The 19,983-nt window shown below is 44.8% G+C and overlaps 1 protein-coding gene across 2 annotated transcripts in view; it reads right to left on the reverse strand.

Annotated features, from left to right (window-relative positions):
• DRC8 (dynein regulatory complex subunit 8) overlaps positions 1-19,983 on the reverse strand; it is an 80,193-nt gene that overhangs the window by 25,294 nt on the left and 34,916 nt on the right. For both annotated transcript variants that reach the window (XR_013813122.1, XM_079763814.1), the window contains exon 3: positions 12,210-12,282. Coding sequence is in view for 1 of the 2 variants with exons in the window: in XM_079763814.1 (XP_079619940.1) it covers positions 12,210-12,282 (73 nt within the window). In the remaining variant the exon portion in view is untranslated. The remainder of the gene's footprint in view (positions 1-12,209; positions 12,283-19,983) is intronic.

Here is a 19,983-nt window from a genome sequence, read left to right on the forward strand (position 1 = left end):
ATTGTGAGAGGGATCCCATATTGGAGAGGGTACAGGCTGGGCTGAGGGACAACCCTCCTCTGTGCACGAATTTCGTGCACCGGGCCTCTAGTCTATACTAATAAAAGGGTAATATGCTAATTAGACTGGGAGACCTTCCAGGAGACCTTCCAGACGTTCTTCTGGAGAAAGCCACGGTGGCAGGGCCGAGGTAGAGGCGGTTAGGGGTCGAGAGAGGAAGGAAGTTGTGGGTGATCAGGCCGGTGGGAGGGGGCCATTGGGGGCGATCAGGCTGGCGGGGAGGGCAGGTGGGGACAAGCATGCTGGCAGGGGGCGCAGTTGGGGACGAGTTGGCCAACAGGGGGGGCAGTTGGGGGCGAGCAGGCTGGCGGGGGGGGGGGCAGTTGGGGGCAAGCAGGCCAGCAGGCAGAGTGGTTAGGGACAATCAGGTAGGCGGGCAGGTGAGTGGTTAGGAGCCAGCAGTCCCGGATTGCGAGAGGGATGTCCCAAGCTTCCCACCAGCCCTGGTCGGCCGCTGAAGGATGGACCTATTGGCGGTGGCCACAGATCCGGCCTGAGAGCGTGGGAGGCTTGGGTGACTTGGGTCGCCCTGCTCACAGGGATCGGGCCTAAACCAGCAGTCAGACATCCCCTGAGGAGTCCCAGATTGGAGAGGGTACAGGCCGGGCTGAGGGACACCCCCAGAATTTCATGCACCAGGCCACTAGTCCTATCTAATAAAAGGATAATATGCAAATTAACCATCACTGTCACACAAATGGCAGCGCCCATAGCCACAAGATGGCAGTGCCCAGTCCTCTCAACCCCACAGGAGTCCCCCAGTACTGAGGGGGGGGGGGGGGCGGCGTGTAGCCACTGAGAGCAGGCAGCATGAGCGGCCTGGCAAAATACTTGCTTTGTTGCCGTGGCGATGACACAAGCATTCCGTGCCCGGCCATGATGGGCTTCTGGGCCACGGAGAGCCTCTGGGCAGCAGGCGCGGAGTGGCCAGGCCCCACAGAGAGATACTGGTGCATGGATTCGTGCACAGGGCTACTAGTAGTACATAAAACTATAGTTGGTTCATTGTCATAATTAATGAATCAATGTCCTATATAATAAAAGGCTAATAGGCAAATCGACCAAATGGCAGAACGACCAGTTGCTATGATGTGCACTGACCACCAGGGGGCAGATGTTCAACATAGGAGCTGCCCCCTGGTGGTCAGTGCGCTCCCCCAGGGGAAGCGCTGCTCAGCCGGCTCATGGCTGGCGAGCGCAGCGGCGGTGGCAGGAGCCTCTCCTGCCTCCACTGCAGACGGGTGGTAAGAAGCAAGAGGTCCCGGACTGCGAGAGGGATGTCTGACTGCCAGCTTAGGCCTGATTCCCAGGGGCATCAGGCCTAAGCTGGCAGCAGACATCCCCCAAGAGGTCCCGGACTGTGAGAGGGATGTCTGACTGCCAGCTTAGGCCCGATTCCCGGGGGCATCAGGCCTAAGCTGGCAGCTGACATCCCCCAAGGGGTCCTGGACTGCAAGAGGGTGCAGGCCAGGCTGAGGGTCCCCCGCCTCCCAAGTGCATGAATGTCATGCACCGGGCCTCTAGTTGATAATTATTTACTAAACTCCATGCTTTATTTGGATTCCATTAGTTTATCTAAAAGGCATTTTAAAAGATGGTCTATTCCTCTATCACAGAAGAGAAACAAGGAGCAGAGTAGAATAGCCCTTCCGAGAATCTGGAAGCAGTGTAAGATATGGAAGGATAAGACATGGTTCTATTATTTCTGGTACGGAATAGTTAATTTATGAGGTCATTAGTAAGATAATACAAATATACTATTTTCTAGAAATGTTTTGTTATCCAGTGATGGCTCAATGATTATTTAAATCCCATGTATTGCAATGCCTTTAAGATTTAATAGAAATATATCAAATACTGAACCATATATATAAAGACACAAATATAATATGTATATATACACATATAGTAAGCACATAGAGATAGTGATAAAGATAGAGAGATGCAGAGTAAGAGGGAGTACTTGGGGTTGAATTGTGTCCTCCCAAAATCCCTAGGTTGAAGTTCTATGTAACTGTTTTGGAGATAGGGTACTTGCAGAGGTAATCAAATTAAAATGAGGGCACTGGGGTAGGGCCTAAACCGCTCTGGCTGGCAGCCTTATAAAAAGGGGAAATGTGGACACACAGGCATGCACATAGGAAGAGCACCACGTGAACATAGAGACAGTCATGCACAAGCCAGGAGAAAGGCCTGGAACAGGTCCTCCCCTCATGGCAGGACCAAGCCTGCCGACACCTTGACCTCAGACTCCTGACCTCTGGAGCTGTGAGATATATTTACTTACTAACTATGCATGGCATTTTAATCCAAAGACTGAATCACTGTCATCAAGCATAATTCCTTACTCATCTACTGGAGATTACCAAGCAGATAGTCCAAATTTAGAACTGATTTTACAGAGTTGAGAGAAAATGATGCATTTCAGACCTACTTTCTCAGCAGAAAACTCAATTAACCAACTTATAATGAAATGAAGTCAAGAACGATTCCCTAACTTACAGCAGACAAGTTCCAAGACTAGAAATTCATGGCCATTTCTTCACTTATAGCAGAGTCAGGCTGGGAAAACCACTTCACTTTGATATGGCTTAGGGTCTTTAAAAAGTGATGTTGCCTTCTTCATAGAAAAATACAACAGTGTAGTCACCATGTTAGGCCAAGACTAGTTTAAAATATTCTGATTAAATTCATGCCCTAGCTTCGTGTCCTTGTTTGTAATACAGAGAGAACAGTGATACCTTAGTTGTTGTGAAGGTTACATGCGATGACAAGAAGGTGCTTCATGAACCTTGAAAGTCTACTATAATCATTATTTCTGTCAATGGTGCACACACTTTTGGTTCTATATCATGCAATGACACCTCTTCCTGAAAGCATCAATTTCTGGTGCTAAAATTTCACACACATCCTCCTTGGCTCACCATACAGACCTAACTGTTTCTGCCTCCCAACCATACAGTGCAGCATGGAATGTGGTGAGAATGTATTAAATTGCTGGGCATATCTACCAGCCCGTCCCTCGCCCCTGGACCCCTGCCTAGTGGACAGGGTATGTGCATTAGCAGTGAGGACTCCGCCTCCGCTGTTTCCCGGCCTGCCTCTTTGGAATGATAAGAGGAGAGTAACAGGCAGCCACCAAACACTTCCCTCCTCTTCAAAAGGCAAAAACAAACAAGCAAATATATCGTGCTATTGCAAACATGTATGAGGCAAATCTAGTTTGTTTCACCTAAGAAAAGGGCTAATGTGCTGAAAAGGAGGTAATGATGGGAAAGTAACATAGACAGCATTTATGAATGCAAATGTATTAAAACCTCTTTGCAGGAAGATCCCCCAGTGTAGCCTCCACATACCATTTATAGTGAACTCATCTTAACAGTGTGAGCAGATGCTCGCCTGGAGACCAAGGTCCTGATACACCAACCGACTTCTCCTGCTCCTAAGAATTATGGGAGTAGCGCCCTGAGGAAAAGCCACTGCTCGGTTGCCACAAGAGGAGGCTGCCCAGTGCCTTCAGACACCCCACATTCTCTCTGCGCCCTCTTGCCCAGTATGGAGGAGTCTCAGTAATTATGTAAATATTGTGGGACTTTAAAATATACCTTATCTAAGTGTCAAAGCATGAGGCAAATACTGCTTCTCACTCTCCTTTGGTAAAGGTCAATGTTCTTCCTCTATTTTGCGTCTGAGGGTATCCAGGCACAGGGAGGTGAAGTGCCTGTCCTGGTCCTCACCGGCGCCGGTGTTTTGGTGGGACCACAGCCCAGAGCTCTTTGCTCCCATTCCCACAGTGAAATCAGCAGGCCATCTCTTTCCTCATTAAAGCCTTATTTATTCTAATGCTGAACTCACCGAACAGGTGCAATAAAACACACAGTGGAAATTCATTTCTCCCCAGTGACACGACGATCAGTCAACACACTGAACTATTTCATGCTTCACGAAAGCAAGATCAGATCAGCAGTTAAGATGGTGTATAAAGCACCTCCATTTCAACAAGTTCCAGGTCACCAAATAAGATATGCAAATGAATTAACTATTTTAGTAGAAATATGAAAATCATAAGATATTTCAAGTTAAACTCTAAATACCACATATAAAAACCTTAACATAAATCATATTTCAAAAGAAACCACAAATACAATTTAAAAAATATTTCTCTACCTTGGATATAATAATAAAAATTCATTGACATTTGTCAAAACTATCATATGAAAATTGTAAATCTGCCTATTTTAGAAAAATAATTTACTCCAAATATTCCAGAGGCTGTTGTGCAAAAATTAGGATATGAGATTCTTTGGGATTTTAAGTCCCTTTCTTATTATTGGAAGCATATTTTAAAAATGACTGAATCATCTCTGGGCTAGACCATCAGATTCCAAGAATTAACAGGTGGCTAAACCAGGTCATTGATAAAGGTCCCTCCCTTCCAACTGTGAGTCTCTACAATCTGGAGCCATGGGGGCATCAGTGGCCATCAAGCCATGAATTTCCCCATTTTATCCTCTAGGAGTGGCAGGGGGTCTTGAGGGGCTCCGCTACACCAAGTGTCTCACGCCCATCAGTGTCAGCTTCTCTCCACCTGGGCCTGAGTGTCCTCCTACCCCCAGGGGTGTCCGCTCCTGTTTGACAGGGGCAACAAGTGTTGGAGCCATGGTCACCACTGCGGTCCTCTTCCATCCATCTATCCCAAAAGCAAATGTTTCAAACTGTTGCAATAGATGGGAGGAAAGCTTCATCCTGGGTTGAGATGTGGTTTAGGCAAGGAAGCCATGGTGATTAACACAATACAGATCTGAATAGAGTGATGAATAAAGAGTTATCTTCATTCTCCCTAATGAGAAAATCCCTAAAGGAATTGTGGTCAAGTTGAATATATAAATGTATTAGTCCACAGATATACTCAAAATCACATATATAACAACATGTTAATTTTTAAATATCACTGTTCATTTTTACATTTTATAAAGCAACTAACTGTATCCAAACTCAATGCATCTTCAACAGCAAGACTCTGTTTCTAAGAGTCCGCCTATGTAAATGGAATCATGACGTATATGCCTTTTTTGCGACTAGCATATTTCACATAGCATATCTTCAAGGCTCATCCATGTTGTTGTATGATAGGGTTTCCTTCTTGAAATGTTCGTTTTTAAAAATTAGATAACAGTGTGGAAGAATTGTTTTGATGTAATATTGAGTTTTAAAAAATAAAATATTCCGGTTGTGTCTGAATGATAGCTACCACAGGGATCATTCCCTTACTTTTTTCTTGCCCAATTTTCATTAATTGGAATGTATTTTTTAATAATGAAAACTCTGTAATAACATGGTTTTGTTATAATTAGATGAAAAAAGCAAGGTTCAGAATTGTACATACTGCATTGTACTATAAAATTAGTCATGTTAAAAACATGTACAGAAAAATAACATGGAAGTACACTATATACTAACAGTGATTATGTTAAGGTGATGGATTATTGGAAAGGATATTATTCTCTATTTAAAAGTTTTCTGTCGGGTGAGGCCGTGGGCCCCTGGATCCGGGTAAGCCTGGGTCCCGGGTCCGGGTGAGGCCGTGGGCCCCTGGATCCGGGTGAGCCTGGGTCCCGGGTCCGGGTGAGGCCGTGGGCCCCTGGATCCGGGTGAGCCTGGGTCCCGGGTCCGGGTGAGGCCGTGGGCCCCTGGATCCGGTTGAGCCTGGGTCCCGGGTCCGGGTGAGGCCGTGGGCCCCTGGATCCGGTTGAGCCTGGGTCCCGGGTCCGGGTGAGGCCGTGGGCCCCTGGATCCGGTTGAGCCTGGGTCCCGGGTCCGGGTGAGGCCGTGGGCCCCTGGATCCGGGTGAGCCTGGGCCCCGGGTCCGGGTGAGGCCGTGGGCCCCTGGATCCGGGTGAGCCTGGGCCCCGGGTCCGGGTGAGGCCGTGGGCCCCTGGATCCGGGTGAGCCTGGGCCCCGGGTCCGGGTGAGGCCGTGGGCCCCTGGATCCGGGTGAGCCTGGCCCCGGGTCCGGGTGAGGCCGTGGGCCCCTGGATCCGGGTGAGGCCGTGGGCCCCTGGATCCGGGTGAGCCTGGGTCCCGGGTCCGGGTGAGGCCGTGGGCCCCTGGATCCGGGTGAGCCTGGGCCCCGGGTCCGGGTGAGGCCATGGGCCCCTGGATCCGGGTGAGCCTGGGCCCCGGGTCCGGGTGAGGCCGTGGGCCCCTGGATCCGGGTGAGCCTGGGTCCCGGGTCTGGGTGAGGCCGTGGGCCCCTGGATCCGGGTGAGGCCACGCGACCCTGGGTCTGGGAGAGGCCACGCGCCCCTGGGTCCGGGTGAGGCCATGCGCCCCTGGGTCCGGATGAAGCTGAATCCTGGGTCTGGGCGAGGCCGTGTGCCCCTAGATCCGGGTGAGGCTGGATCCTGGGTCCGGGTGAGGCCGTGGGCCCCTGGATCCGGGTGAAGCCGTGCCCCTGGATCCGGCCGAGACCAAACCAGAGGGAGTCGGACCTGCATTACCACCATATGTCCACCATCCAGAGCTGAGGGGTCAGTGCCGACATGTACTCATAAGGAACTGGTGAACATTGATATTGGGTCTCAAAAGAACTGTTGGACCAGAAAGAAACTCACTACAGACTGATTCATTTGCCTGTCAGCATAACTATTATTGCTCGTCGCACATTCAATTCTTATAAGTATATCTCTAGTGACACATGATTTCGCTCATCTAGGGGAAATGATGAACAACATAGACTGATGAACAAGAACAGAACCAGAAACAAGGAGGCATCGATCGGACTATCGGGCCTCAGAGGGAGGATAGGGGAGGGTGGGGGGAGGGGGGAGAGATCAACCAAAGGTCTTGTGTGCATGCATATGAGCCTAACCAATGCTTAAGTTCAACAGAGGGTTGGGGCATCCATGGGGAGGGGTGTGGGATGGGAATGGGGGGATGAGGACAAATATGTGACACCTTAATCAATAAAGAAATTTAAAAAAAAAATAAAAGTTTTCTGTAATGTGAATGTTACTTATACAATAAAATATTTAAAATAAAAATTTGTATTAGTTTAATTTGTATTAGTCATGGTTGTGCTTTCTATAAAATTATGAAATGCATTTACTTATAAATGTTGTACATTTATGTGAGAGGAAAAACCACTGTTATCGATTTCCCTGCTGTTGATCACACTTTAGCACCATTTATTATTTTCTTCCAACTACAATGAAACAACTCACTCAGTATATTCTCTGTACAACACATTCCTCCCAACCCCCACCCCAGCCCAACTTCACCTACTTCTATTCTGAAGTAATGGCTGGTAGCCAATACTAGATAATCCCCAAGTACCTCAGGTCTACACTTCTTTAACTCTATCATTTAACATGACACAAATCAGGGGAGATCTAGTCCCTTCTCCCACCTTCCACAATGCCAGACGTGCAGGAAAGATGTTTGCCTAAGGAGACAGATATGTTGAGGACAACACTAGCACCATCGTCCCTGCTATCGAGTCATCTCTTTAGCCCAGGACCGAATTCCAGGATAAGCCTGGCCCCGTTCTGATCCGTCACTGACCCACCTGGCTGGTAATGCTTCCGCTCACTCTCCCATGCCCGCTGCTTGGCCCTGATGAAGGCTTTCATTTTATCCCTAAGCAGCTTTCTTCTCGGTGCCATTCCTGAACACGAGAGGCAGGCCATGGTGAGCTCAGAGGTAGGAAATCCGAGGCAGCCAACTCTCTGGCCATATCCTACTGGACATTCCACCCCTGGCTCACATTACGGCTCTCCCAGACGACAACTGCGGCAGCCATGAAAACCCACCTCAGACCTCCAACCGCAGGACCGTCATTAACTGCTGTCTCTAGCCATCAGGTCTAAGCCAAGGCCACCCTAGTCTGTGCTGCTCCCAGCCAGTAACTGAGTGGTGGGGATACTGAAATAAGTGCTATCCTGAGGAGGCGGACTCCTCTGACGGCCAAGTTTGGACTGAGAATGCCCCACTGCTTTGTTTCCTGGAGTTGCTCAGTCTAAAGCCCGTCCTCCCTCCCTCCTTTCCTTCCCTCTTTCACAGGCGTCAGACCTGTACTGGGTTCTGATGGCTCTCCTGGCCTCCCCTGGCTGATGTTCCCTCACTGGTGTTTTCCACAATGAACCTTTGACCACCTAATGCTCACTGTTGCTTCTCAGCACCCAAAGTATCACAAGTGGTGCCAGCAGAGGCCGGAGGAGACAGGTGATTAGATGGAGCTCTGAGACAGGGTCACTCTGCCAAGTAGGCAAAAGGATGCTGTGGTGTTGGGGACAGTCTCGGGCAGTTCACCGCTAAAGAGTTAACCAGAGGTGACCTGGGAAATCCCAGTGAAGAGAAATGCCTTTGCAGGGGCCAGGATTCAGGCATTTGAAAGATGGGGAGAACACGGCCTACGAACAGGCGAGGTGACTGTAGCTGCACTGATGCCCTGCAGAATAAGCAGGAACTGAGGGCCAGTGCCAAGCGGTTGCCAAGTACATGTGAAAGCCTGGGAGCCTCTTTGATGGCTTACAAAGAAGCCCTTATCAACAGCGGTGAAAGAGCAGACTCCGCAACATATAAAACAGGGTGGTCAACCTCTGCACTTCTCTTTTTTTCTTTTTCATTTATTTTCATTGTTGAGAGTATTTCCGACCCATTAAAAATGTAAAAACAGTTCTTAGCATGCTGTACAAAACAGGCTGTGGGGAGGATTTGGCCTGTGGGCCACAGTTTGACATCCACAAATAAAAGGCATGAAAGTTATGCCTTAGCCCAGTGGTCAGCAAACTGCGGCTCGCGAGCCACATGCGGCTCTTTGGCCCCTTGAGAGTGGCTCTTCCACAAAATAGCACGTGCGGGCGCACACGTACAGTGCGATTGAAACATCGTGGACCATGCGCAGAAGTTGGTTTTTGGCCTGGGCGAGTCTATTTTGAAGAAGTGGCGTTAGAACACTCAAGGGGCCAAAGAGTCGCAGGTGGCTCGCGAGCCGCAGTTTGCCGACCACTGCCCTAGCCAGTTTGACTCAGTGGATAGAGCGTTGGCCTGCGGACTAAAGGGTCCCAGGTTCGATTCCGGCCCAGGGCATATGCCCAGGTTGCAGGCTCAATCCCCAGTAGGAGATGTGCAGGAGGCAGCCAATCAATGATTCTCATCGTTGATGTTTCTCTCTCTCTCTCTCTCTCCCTCTCCCTTCCTCTCTGAAATCAATAAAGATATATATATTTTTAAAAAGGCATGGAAGTTAGAACTGCACAGCCAAGACCAGTATTTGAGGTCAGGGTACTGGCCACAAAACCCTAGCACACTGAACATGGGATGAAAACATCCAGGTGGAGACCCCAGACATGCTGGCTTGCACCCACCCTTCCCTGGTAGAAGGCAGCACGCCACTGTGCTGCAGAGCATGTCCCTGGCCTGGCCACAGTACCCTCAGGAACTGCCCCCTCTCCTCCCCTAGCAGGGACACGGAATACTTGGCTTAAACCCTAGAATAGCCATCAGGCTGGGGAAGTGCAGGACTGATAAGGGAGGGAAGAAACATACACTGAAACAGCCCAAAGAATTAGCTAGCATGAACGAGGAGGAGCTGAGGAGTGCCCCTGATATTGGCTGAAAGTTTGTCAGAGGTGTTGGAACAGAAGACTGGATCAGCAAGAATTCACTGGCTTTGGGCACATTCTCAGGACACAGGACCTAACACCCTGGCAAGGATGACAGAAGAGGGTGGCTCCTTAGACACCTGGAATAAGTGACCAGCCTGAGAGAAGTCGAAATGCTGAGCTGAGAAAAGGGGGCTGGCTGGAATGGGTATATTATGAATCAGGAAACACAGCAGAGAATGATGTTCCATGGGAGGGCTCAGAGGACTCACCCCTCACCAAGGACATGCGGAATGTGCTGGTGAGAAAGGCACGGGCACCCTGAGAAGTTCTGGGGGGGCCTTCTGCAGGCCACGGCCAACTAGAACAGGCGCACACACATCTGGGCGAGGTAATATCCATGGAATGACTGGCCAGCAGCCCCATCCCCGCCCCCAAGTAATGGAAGCCAGGCAGAGTGATGTAACCACAGAAGCTGAGGTCGAATATAATGGCCCGTAACGTTGAAGAGGGAGCCCAGGAAATATACTCTTAGGTGCAAAAACAGACGTGTAACCAAAAACTAAGAATAGCTTCATTGGATCCCACAATGGAAAAACAATGTAAAGATTTCCTGCTTTATTGAATACTTTTAATAAAATGATAATGAAAAATCGGTAGTGCTTTTTAGTTACCAAGGTAATGGCATGCGAGCAAAAGAATCATTTTTCTAATCTTCCATTCCTTAACTTTATATCGTGCTTGAGGACTCAAAACATGTCTTCTTATACATCATTTCACTCACCTTCGAAGCAAACTTATGGAGAAACTGATAGAGATTAAGCTACTCATCCAGCCACAACTGCTTCTCTTCTGTATCCCGTTAAGCAAGTAAGTACTGTGCTAGGTGCAAGGAATAAGGGAATAAAATCCCACTTCCTTCTCTTTTCCTCTTATTATCTTAGTTGTCCTTGGCTTCCACCAAAACCCACACACCTAGATGAGCATTTCTTTTTTTTTCTTTTTTTTAAATATATTTTTATTGATCTCAGAGGAAGGGAGAGGGACAGAGAGATAGAAACATCAATGGTGAGAGAGAATCACTAATTGGCTGCCTCCTGCACGGCCCCCACTGGGGATAGAACCTGCAATGCAGGCATGCGCCCTTGACCAGACTCGAACCCAGGACCCTTCAGTCCGCAGGCCAATGCTCTATCCACTGAGCCACACCAGCAGGGCATTTCTGAAAAACACTCTTCTCCAGGTGGTTACCCAGCAGCGATTTTCCTTTTGGGCTCTGCTTTGTTGAACTGAAAGCTGCACTTGAAATGAGATCAGACACTTTTCTGGAAAACCAAACAGGCATGGAGCTCTGGCCTGGGCTGCTCAGTACAGCTGCACGAGATAAGTCTATCCTTCGTCTACACTCTTGCAAATAATCAGTTATTTTTAATTCTTAGACTGTTTGGTCAATGCAAAGTGGTCACTATTTTATTGTTTACTACTTGTTCTGAAAGCTAGTTTTTTTTTTCTGTTAACGTAAAAACATTCACACCTGTAAAGAACTTTTGTGAGTTTATGTGAGCCAAACTGTCAACAATTGCAGGGAAGCAGAACCTCAATGGATTGGTATAGTGCTTGGAGAATGGCAGGTTTTCATCTATTTTATACACTACAATCAAAGAAGGGACGTAGGTGGGTTACATGAAATCCACTGATGATAGACTAGAGAGGCGGGAGAAAGCAAAGCAGGGTGGGGGGACCTCTGGGATTGGATAAAAATAAAATGATAGACACATACTTAGATGGGTGTAGGATAGCCAACAGTCAACAATTAACATGATAACAATGAAGGAATTTGTGGTATCTGTCTGGCACCCAGGCACATTAGGTTGTGCCCCAAGGGGTCCAGAAAAAGGGAAGTTACAAGTTACCCAGACATTTCAAGGATACATTATTGTAGATGCAAAAAGACAGATAGGCTCAGTTAAGGTAAAGGTTGACCTTGTCAGTGAAGATACCGGCCTAGGACGTAACTACCCACCATAACTGCTTTCAGGTAGTTTCATTTCAGACCATCCTTTGTGGTTACTTTAGGTCTCTGAGTTTGCAAGACCGCCATGCAGGCCTCCCCTGAGCTGTCAGGTCAGCATGTGGCCCTTTTGTCCCCATTTCCAAAATAATATAAATTCCTTAGTCTCTACTTCTGCTTCTGCCTATCCCCTTTGAACTGACTTTATTTAGAATGCTCCTGTCATCTGTCAATACCCTGTCTGTATCTAGTCAGTCCCTGTGGCTACTGGCCTTTTTTTAACTAATGTTAGAGAATACACTACCTAAAGTGGGCTCTCACTTGATCCATTGCGTTACTTAGTTATAGCCATTTTCTCAGATCTGCTATTAATTCTTTCAGATCCTGCTGCTTGGATAACTCACATAGCTGCCCTCATGTTTTCACTGAGCCGTTTATCAGTTTAGGGCATTTTTACTTTCAGGTGAAAAGGTTCTCAATAACAAGGAGCCGGAGTCGCACAGTCTGCTGACAAACCTTGCTCGGCCACTCACCTCTGCAATCAGATCATGCAGCTCTCCTTCGTTAGGGCAGCATCCCAGCGACCTGATGATGGTTCCGATCTCTCTGGGGGGAAAGTGGTCAAGAGTCTTAGAACATGCACTCTGAACCTCCTTTTACAGAGTCACCTATAGCCAACATATTCAAGCAGCAGCCTCCACGGGACGAGGGGAATCTCGGGAGCTGTGGAGAGTCTGACAGGAGGGACAAGTAGAACAGGGGATGAGACAGAAACGAAGTCGCTAGCAGGTGAGAACAGCAGGTTAATTAGCTTTCTGGCTTAGGAGCAGACATCTCCCCTAAGACTTCTAGAAAGAACAGTCTTCACATCTCACTCATATCCCTGATACCATGATCATGATCTGTCCGGAGGTGAGAAAAAATACCTCCAGGCTGTCGGGTTAATAGTAATAGAATACAGAGATAGCAAGTTTTTATTAAGTCTTACAGGCTCTGTTTTAAAGTGCTTTAAATATTCATATCCACTTAATCCTCACATTAGCTCTGTGTGGTAGGTACTATTTTTATTATTTTACAGATGAGGAAAAGTTAGGTAATTTCCCCAAGATGTTAGTAAAAAGAGGAAAGGATTCAAACACAGGCAGGTGGAATCTGTATTTTTAACCATTGCACACTGCTGACTCACAAAAATCTCAGCTGAGAATTTAATTAGACTTAAAGGAGAATTCTTGACTGTAACAGGTGCTTCTAAAGAGAGATCTGGAAATTCCACCCCATGGGAGCCTTGAAGAGAGATCCAGGGGTCACAAAGTGATGGTCCAAGGCGCTGGTGGCAAATTCCAGCAGGTCATAATTATGCAAGAAGTTCATCAGAAGGCTGATGGACCTTGGGGCTTCAGCAGGGCTGAAGATCTGCAATAGCTGTAGGCATTTCCTCTAACCTGATAATCTTTTCCTGTTTATCAAACTTTACCTGATTGCATTCCTAAAAGGCCAAAGTGTTTTCCAGCAAATAAAAAGCCGTGGGTCCAGACATTCACTAGAAAGTGGAGCCTCCCCTGGCTCCCCCCTGCCTCCCAAATTTATATTTCTTCTCTAGTCTCTTTATTCATTTACTCGCAGCCCTTCTCCAGATTCCTGAACCCTAGCTGCAGAAAAGACCCTAGCATTTCTGGCACCTCAACGAGGGATATCTGCAGAAGAAGATTCACCAGAGCCAAGAAATTAATCACCGGTAAAGGTGGGGTTCACCGGTAAATTCGGTGGGGAGATTCACTGCACATAAAGCCCGTACCAAACTTTGGAATTCGAGATCCAGAGTGGGCAGGAACGTCTTTTGTTTTAAGCCAGGCCATAATGGGGAAGGATTCAACCAAAAGGCAAAAATATCATTGTAAATTTTTAGCTTCCATGCTCAAGGATAAAGAAATTCAAATGCCAAAAGTACTTTCTTAAATCAGGCTCAAGGAAAAAGAGTGCCGTTGTCATCTTTAACTATGTGGGGTCTTGTTCTGCTTTGTTTAAAAATTACCATAGGATGCCTTGGGACAGGCAGATTTTAGCTAAAATAACTTTAAAGGCCAGTCAATGCTATGAAGAGCGGAATAGGAAAAGATTCAGGAAAAGAACTGTAATATATTAATTTGTTTATTGTTAGTATATTAAGCATGCCTTTAGTTTAATTGGGAAAATAAACCACCTGGGCGCCCAAACCATTTACTGCATTTCCCCAGAAGAAACAGGATGTGGGGGTGGGAGACACGTGGTGATCCTGTAACATGGATGCCCACTCCCGAGAGTACTATTAGAAAAGTCTCATTTCCTCCATGTTTTTTATTTCCCGGTAAAATTTTGCAGAATTTTAAGGGATGTGTCTGGGATTTCTGTACTTGTGAAGAGAAAAAGACTGGCTTAAGAAAAATGACGCACCCTGTCTGATCTTGGTTGGCTTCTTCAACTAAGTTTAATCTCTTTACGGAGATTGTTTTTCTCAAAAAAAATAAAATAATAAAATAAATAAATAAATAAATATATATATATATATATCAAAAATGACCCAAAAGAAAAAATACAGCTGAGTTTAGGCAATAAGATTGGTATTTCCATAATTAAAGGTAGTTTTTTAATAATAATAGACCGCATTCCTCCAAGTCAGTAAATTATCTCTGTTACAGAATTTGCCAAAGTAAATGCCTTGGATAATAATACTTAGCTTTAAAATCTCAAACTTATTAAAACATAGATAAGTAAATATAACTAAAGTAAAGGATTTGTGGTAGAGCTTTTCAGTAATAAGTATAGGTATATTGATAATGAAGGTCCAGTAGCCCCGGTGAAGATTGGCTGCACACTTTATTAATGAAGGGGGCTAGTTTCCCGCTGGCAGCAACTTTTAAAGAAAGAATGTAGCGATTTTACATTTAAATAGACCAGGCTGTTTCCAAAGCGTTGGCAACTTAAAACTTTGGAGTTTGCTGAATTAAATAAAATTTATTAAATATCTAGGTATTTTGAAATGACATAATACTGAAATGTTAATCTGAGTTTGCCTCATATAAAAATCTAGAGGACAGAATTGAATCTATTTAATTAAATATGTCTTGTATTTTATTTTTGAAATATATTCTAAAAATGTGAAGTAATTATTAATCTGAGAAATTATAAGTATTTAACTTGCCAGCTAAAATTTGAGGCTTCTAAGAGTTTAAAGTTCAAATTAATTTAGGAGAAATCATATAGTTGTGATAACAAAATACATAAAGTATAGAAATTTATTTTGAGAAAATAATTCTTGTATTTTCTCTGGAGAATTTAATAGTTCAAAATATATTTTAGTACTACATATGGTAAAATTTCAACCTAGGTCTAATTAAAAAAGAGAATTAATTCTATGGTCTTAACCAAATTTTTAATATAATAACCAGTTTAAATTTAATTGATATCTTTTAGAATAATTATAAAAAGTATATAATATAATCTTTGGGATATATGTATATATATTTGATAATATTTCCAAGTTAAATTTCAAGAATTTAACCAAGAGATGATTTTAGGACACTCCAAGGGCCCTGGAGTGGTTCAAGAATTTATTCTCTCTTCTTAAAAGAAATAATTTTGAAATAGGCTGATCTAATATACTTGAAATCACGTGGAAAGCTTTATCAAATAGAAATTAATAAATATATTTTATTTTATTTATATACATATATTTTAAATGTTTGAGGATTTTAACCTCTAAGGGAGGCAAGGCAAAGTTGCTAAATATTTCTTCAGCAGCGGAATTTTAAAAACAAAAGCAAGCAATAGCCCTCAGGCAGCCTGCTTTCAGATAGGTTGGGGGGATGGGATGGTATTTATACTTCATAGGTCAAACGTATAAGTTTGCTTACTTTGCTTTTTCAATAAAGATGCCTACTTTAATTACTTAATAAATTAACATTTTTAAAATATAATCAAGGTGTCATATAATTTCAGTTATATGAGAAGCCAAAGTGTTAAACAATTAATTCTAGTAAAGTCCTCTAAAATAGTTACTAAGACCTCCCAAAATCCCCCTGTGTATGCAAATGAGCACTAACCAAAAAGAATACTGTTTAAAGGTAAATTTTAAGCTTAATAAAAAGGAGAAATTTTAAATTTTTAAAATCTCTTCTGCTAGTATTTACAGGGTAAACTGAAGGTTATTATTCAAGCATTAAATCTGATCATTAATCAATCAGCATAAATAGAGAGTCACTTGAAATATAGTCATGGTAGCATGAGCCAGCATCTGAATATCAACCAAGTGTGTTTCTCAGTTTAAAAGAAAAAGGTTTTAAAAGAAGCTCCCTAAATGTAGCCTAGAAATTACTCTGGGAGGAAATAAAGGGAGGTTTCCTTCAAATATTTATAAACTGTAATTAAAAGTTAACATATTAGGCCTCAAAAAGAAAAGTAAGTAATTTACATTTTGCCTCCCTAAACAAAGCTTATATGGGTATACCCAAAGACTAATAGCAGAAATGTAATTAATGTCATTTACTGTCCATACCCAAGGAAAAGTAAAGTTAGAAAATAAGCTTTATTTCAGACTGATTTAAATTAGCAAATTGAAATAAGTGAATATTCAGGGGAACTTAGTTGTACTAGGCAGGAACCCATTCCTGGAGCATTAACTAATTTTTTTTTTTTTTTTTACCACTCATCGAGGGTGTTTTTATTGATTTTAGAGAGAAAGGGCGAGAAGAAAACATCAGCGTGAGAGAGACATCCATCGGCTGCCTCCTTTGTGTGGATCAAACCCAAAATCTGGATATATGCCTTAACTGGGAATCGAAACTATGACCTTTCTGTGTACGGGTTGATGCTCCAACCCACTGGGCCACACCAGCCAGGGCCCTGCGGCATCTTAAGTGGTAGCTTTTAGTATAATCTTCTACAGCTCTTTAGGAAAGACATTTTATATTATGTGTTGAGACCCTTAAAACTACTCATCCCGCCCTAACCGGTTTGGCTCAGTGGATAGAGCGTCAACCTGCGGACTGAGGGGTCCCGGGTTCGATTCCGGTCAAGGGCATGTACCTTGGTTGCGGGCACATCCCAGTGGGGGGTGTGCAGGAGGCAGCTGATCGATGTTTCTCGCTCATCGATGTTTCTAACTCTCTGTCCCTCTCCCTTCCTCTCTGTAAAAAAATCAATAAAATAAAAAAAAATATATATATATATATATATAAACAACTGCTCATCCCATTTCATCCAAAATGCCATTTACTATTCCTACCATAAAACCCAAAACTCAAGAAAAGCCTTATATAAGGTATTCATTGCACTATTTATACTGGTGAGCAACCAGAAACCACCTAAATGTCCTCCAACAATAGGGAAATTGTTAAAAACTTAACAAAACGTTAGCGTTTTAGTTGTATTAGAGCCCTGCGAGTTGTCCAAGAGCCCTTTTTAAAAATCCCTACCAAATGTTCTAACTACATCGATTATTTTTATAGGGAAAAGTGTGTGTGTGAAATTGAAAAATTTGATAGCAACTATTAAGCACCCTGGTCTATTCTAATTTAGATTCTGAAAGGTCCAATAAGCCTCTTATCACCATGACAGAAAAGCCTCTGGGAACTTGGCCTCCAGAACTCCCACCTCCAGGACCCAGTGCAACCACACTAGCAAAACAAAGCCTCCAGGACCCTGGAGTCCTTAGTTAAAGGCCAATGTTATCCCATCCTGAAATCCTGAAATGCTTGCACTTGCATTACTCCTAAGGAGACCCCACACACCATTTGGAAGTTAGAATTAGATCAATATTGTTCTCAGATGCCACTGTAATCAAGTTTTGCACTATACAGTGATGGGGGGGATGAAAGATGGTGACTATTTTCAAGGAAATTTGCCTACCCCAAGTGAACAGCCTGGGCTACCAAGAACAGCCCTTCCCCAGTGAGTCCCCCCCTTTCCTGAGCTGGTAGGACAGGATTTCAGCACAAAGGACTGGGCAAACGAGGGAAGGAACCAGGTAGATGTCTGAATTCTTCCCATGCAAACAGGAACTAGACATGTGGTATCTCTCTTAAGGCAACACCCCAACCCCATGCACTTCAGCTTGAGGCCAAACTGCTCCCCGCAGGGACTGACAGCCCAGGTTCATTTCATAGCGCTACTCCCAGAAGTGCGCCCACAAGCCGGGGCAGTTGTGCCCACCATACAGCAGATGCAGCCTGCAGGCCAGAACCCTCCAGGGCCTTCCTCTTCACTGGCCCCTCAGCTTCTAGTGTGTCCGTGTGCCTGACTGTAGGAGAGCACCCAGTATGTGTGTGGCTGGGCGGTGCCCGAGGGGCCAGAATAAGCAACAATGCAAATTAGATGTGGATTCTGGAGCTGGGTCAGCATGGTGGCAGGACCAGTCACAGCCTATGGAGGGACCCATATGGCCCTGTGTCCTCTATTAATTCTTCTCCGGGCGGTTTCTGTTCAGGACAGCTTTAGGAGCAAATTCCAGCTTGTCCTTAAAGCTCACCACTGGGTGTGGTCCTTACCTAGCAGCTCATCCAACTTTCAGTCCTCCCGACACTCTGAGATGCTCTTCTCCTCCTCCCCGGATGAACCATTCCAGGTGGTAGCCCACAGCCCCAACCATGAAGGCCACACATGGTCCAAAACACAGGCCACATGACATCTGAGCCACAGCGTCCGGCCCCCGCCCTCCGCCTCAACTAATTTTTTACTGATGGTTCATCTCATAGTAAAAGCTACTTATCACACAATGAATTCAGGCCAGTCATACTTCTGTGCTAAGAATTAAATTAAAAGCTATCAAGACTGCATTGCAGGATTTCCAAAAGCCTCTGAAATGTATTAAAACAAAAAAAAGGGGGGGATAGTGGAGTAATCTCCTGTAAGTAAACTACATTAAACCTTACTTAAAATTATTTTCACTTGTAATGCTAATGGCAAGACACTCATGGTGTAAGAATAAGCCAAAGGAAAATGGTTTGGGCAGAATGAAAAGATCCCAAGTCTAGTTTATAGAAAGGTCTCTTTATTAACCTTTGGTCAAGAATATGCTTATATATTTCCAAAAAACTCCTCCAAGCCGTGTGGATTTCTGCAACAATGGAACCAAGAGAGGAATTAACCAGACTACTCCAGCCACAGATGGTGGTGGCCCCAAGCAACATGCTAAGGAGAAAGAGGAGAAACAGTCCAGAGATGGGAGATAGTAAAAGACACTTTGCCATGTTAGCAGTCAGCAGCTGTGCATCGCTGCAGGTTGCCTGGGACAAAGCCAAAGGTCGGATCTGCATTGCCATTACTCACCGTTTGTCCACTATCCAGAATTGGGATATCATTGCTGTCATGTCACAGGGGACAGTGACTGGAAAGGGGACTCAAAGAACTGTTGGCCCAGAAAGGAGCTTAATACAAACTGATTCCTTTGATGCCTGGCAGCAATTTAAAAGGACATGAAAGAACTCAATTCTTTCCATTGAATTTAAAAATCTTAAAAGGACCTGAGCTCTGCAAATGGCATACATTCTTGTTAAATTTATTAAATCAAAAAGGGGGATATGCTGGTGGCAAATTCCAGCAGGTCATAATTATGCAAGAAGTTCATCAGAAGGCTGATGAACCTTGGGGCTTCAGCATGGCTGAAGATCTGCAACAGCTGTAGGCATTTCCCCTAACCTCATAATCTTTTCCTGTTTACCTGCTGCTGGGGGAATAGCTGAAGGAATTTCCCCTAACCTGATAATCTTTTCCTGTTTATCAAACTTTACCTGTTTGCATTCCTAAAGGGCCAATGTGTTTTCCAGCAAATAAAAGCCGGAGGTCCAGACATTCGGAGAGCCCACTTCACTAGAAAGTGGAGCTTCCCCGGCTCCCCCATGCCTCCCAAATTTATATTTCTTCTCTAGTCTCTTTATTCATTTATGCACAGCCCTTCTCCAGATTGCTGAACCCTAGCTGCGGAAAAGACCCTAACACAAGGGACAGACCTGGCCCTCAGAGAAGGTTTTGTTTGCATAGTGTTGGTGTGTTTATATGGCACATACATACATGTCACGAGAACTGTCCTATGCCTTCTCATTCACATGCTTATGTTACAGACCTGGCCCCTGTTTATCACCCTTGGAAAATATCAATTTTGTTCTGTCAAAGAATTTATCTGCAAGAAGCAGAGGAATGAGCAAATGACTCTTAAAAGTCTTCCCCAATGCTCTGATTCTAAGATTACCTTTAAAAATACACACAAAACCGGTGGCTTATGTAAGAGAATGCTCTTGTTCTCAGAAAATATACACTGTCCCAGCTGGTGTGGCT

The sequence above is a fragment of the Cnephaeus nilssonii genome (genome assembly GCF_951640355.1).
Source record: "Cnephaeus nilssonii genome assembly, chromosome: 23".
NCBI lineage: Eukaryota > Metazoa > Chordata > Mammalia > Chiroptera > Vespertilionidae > Cnephaeus > Cnephaeus nilssonii.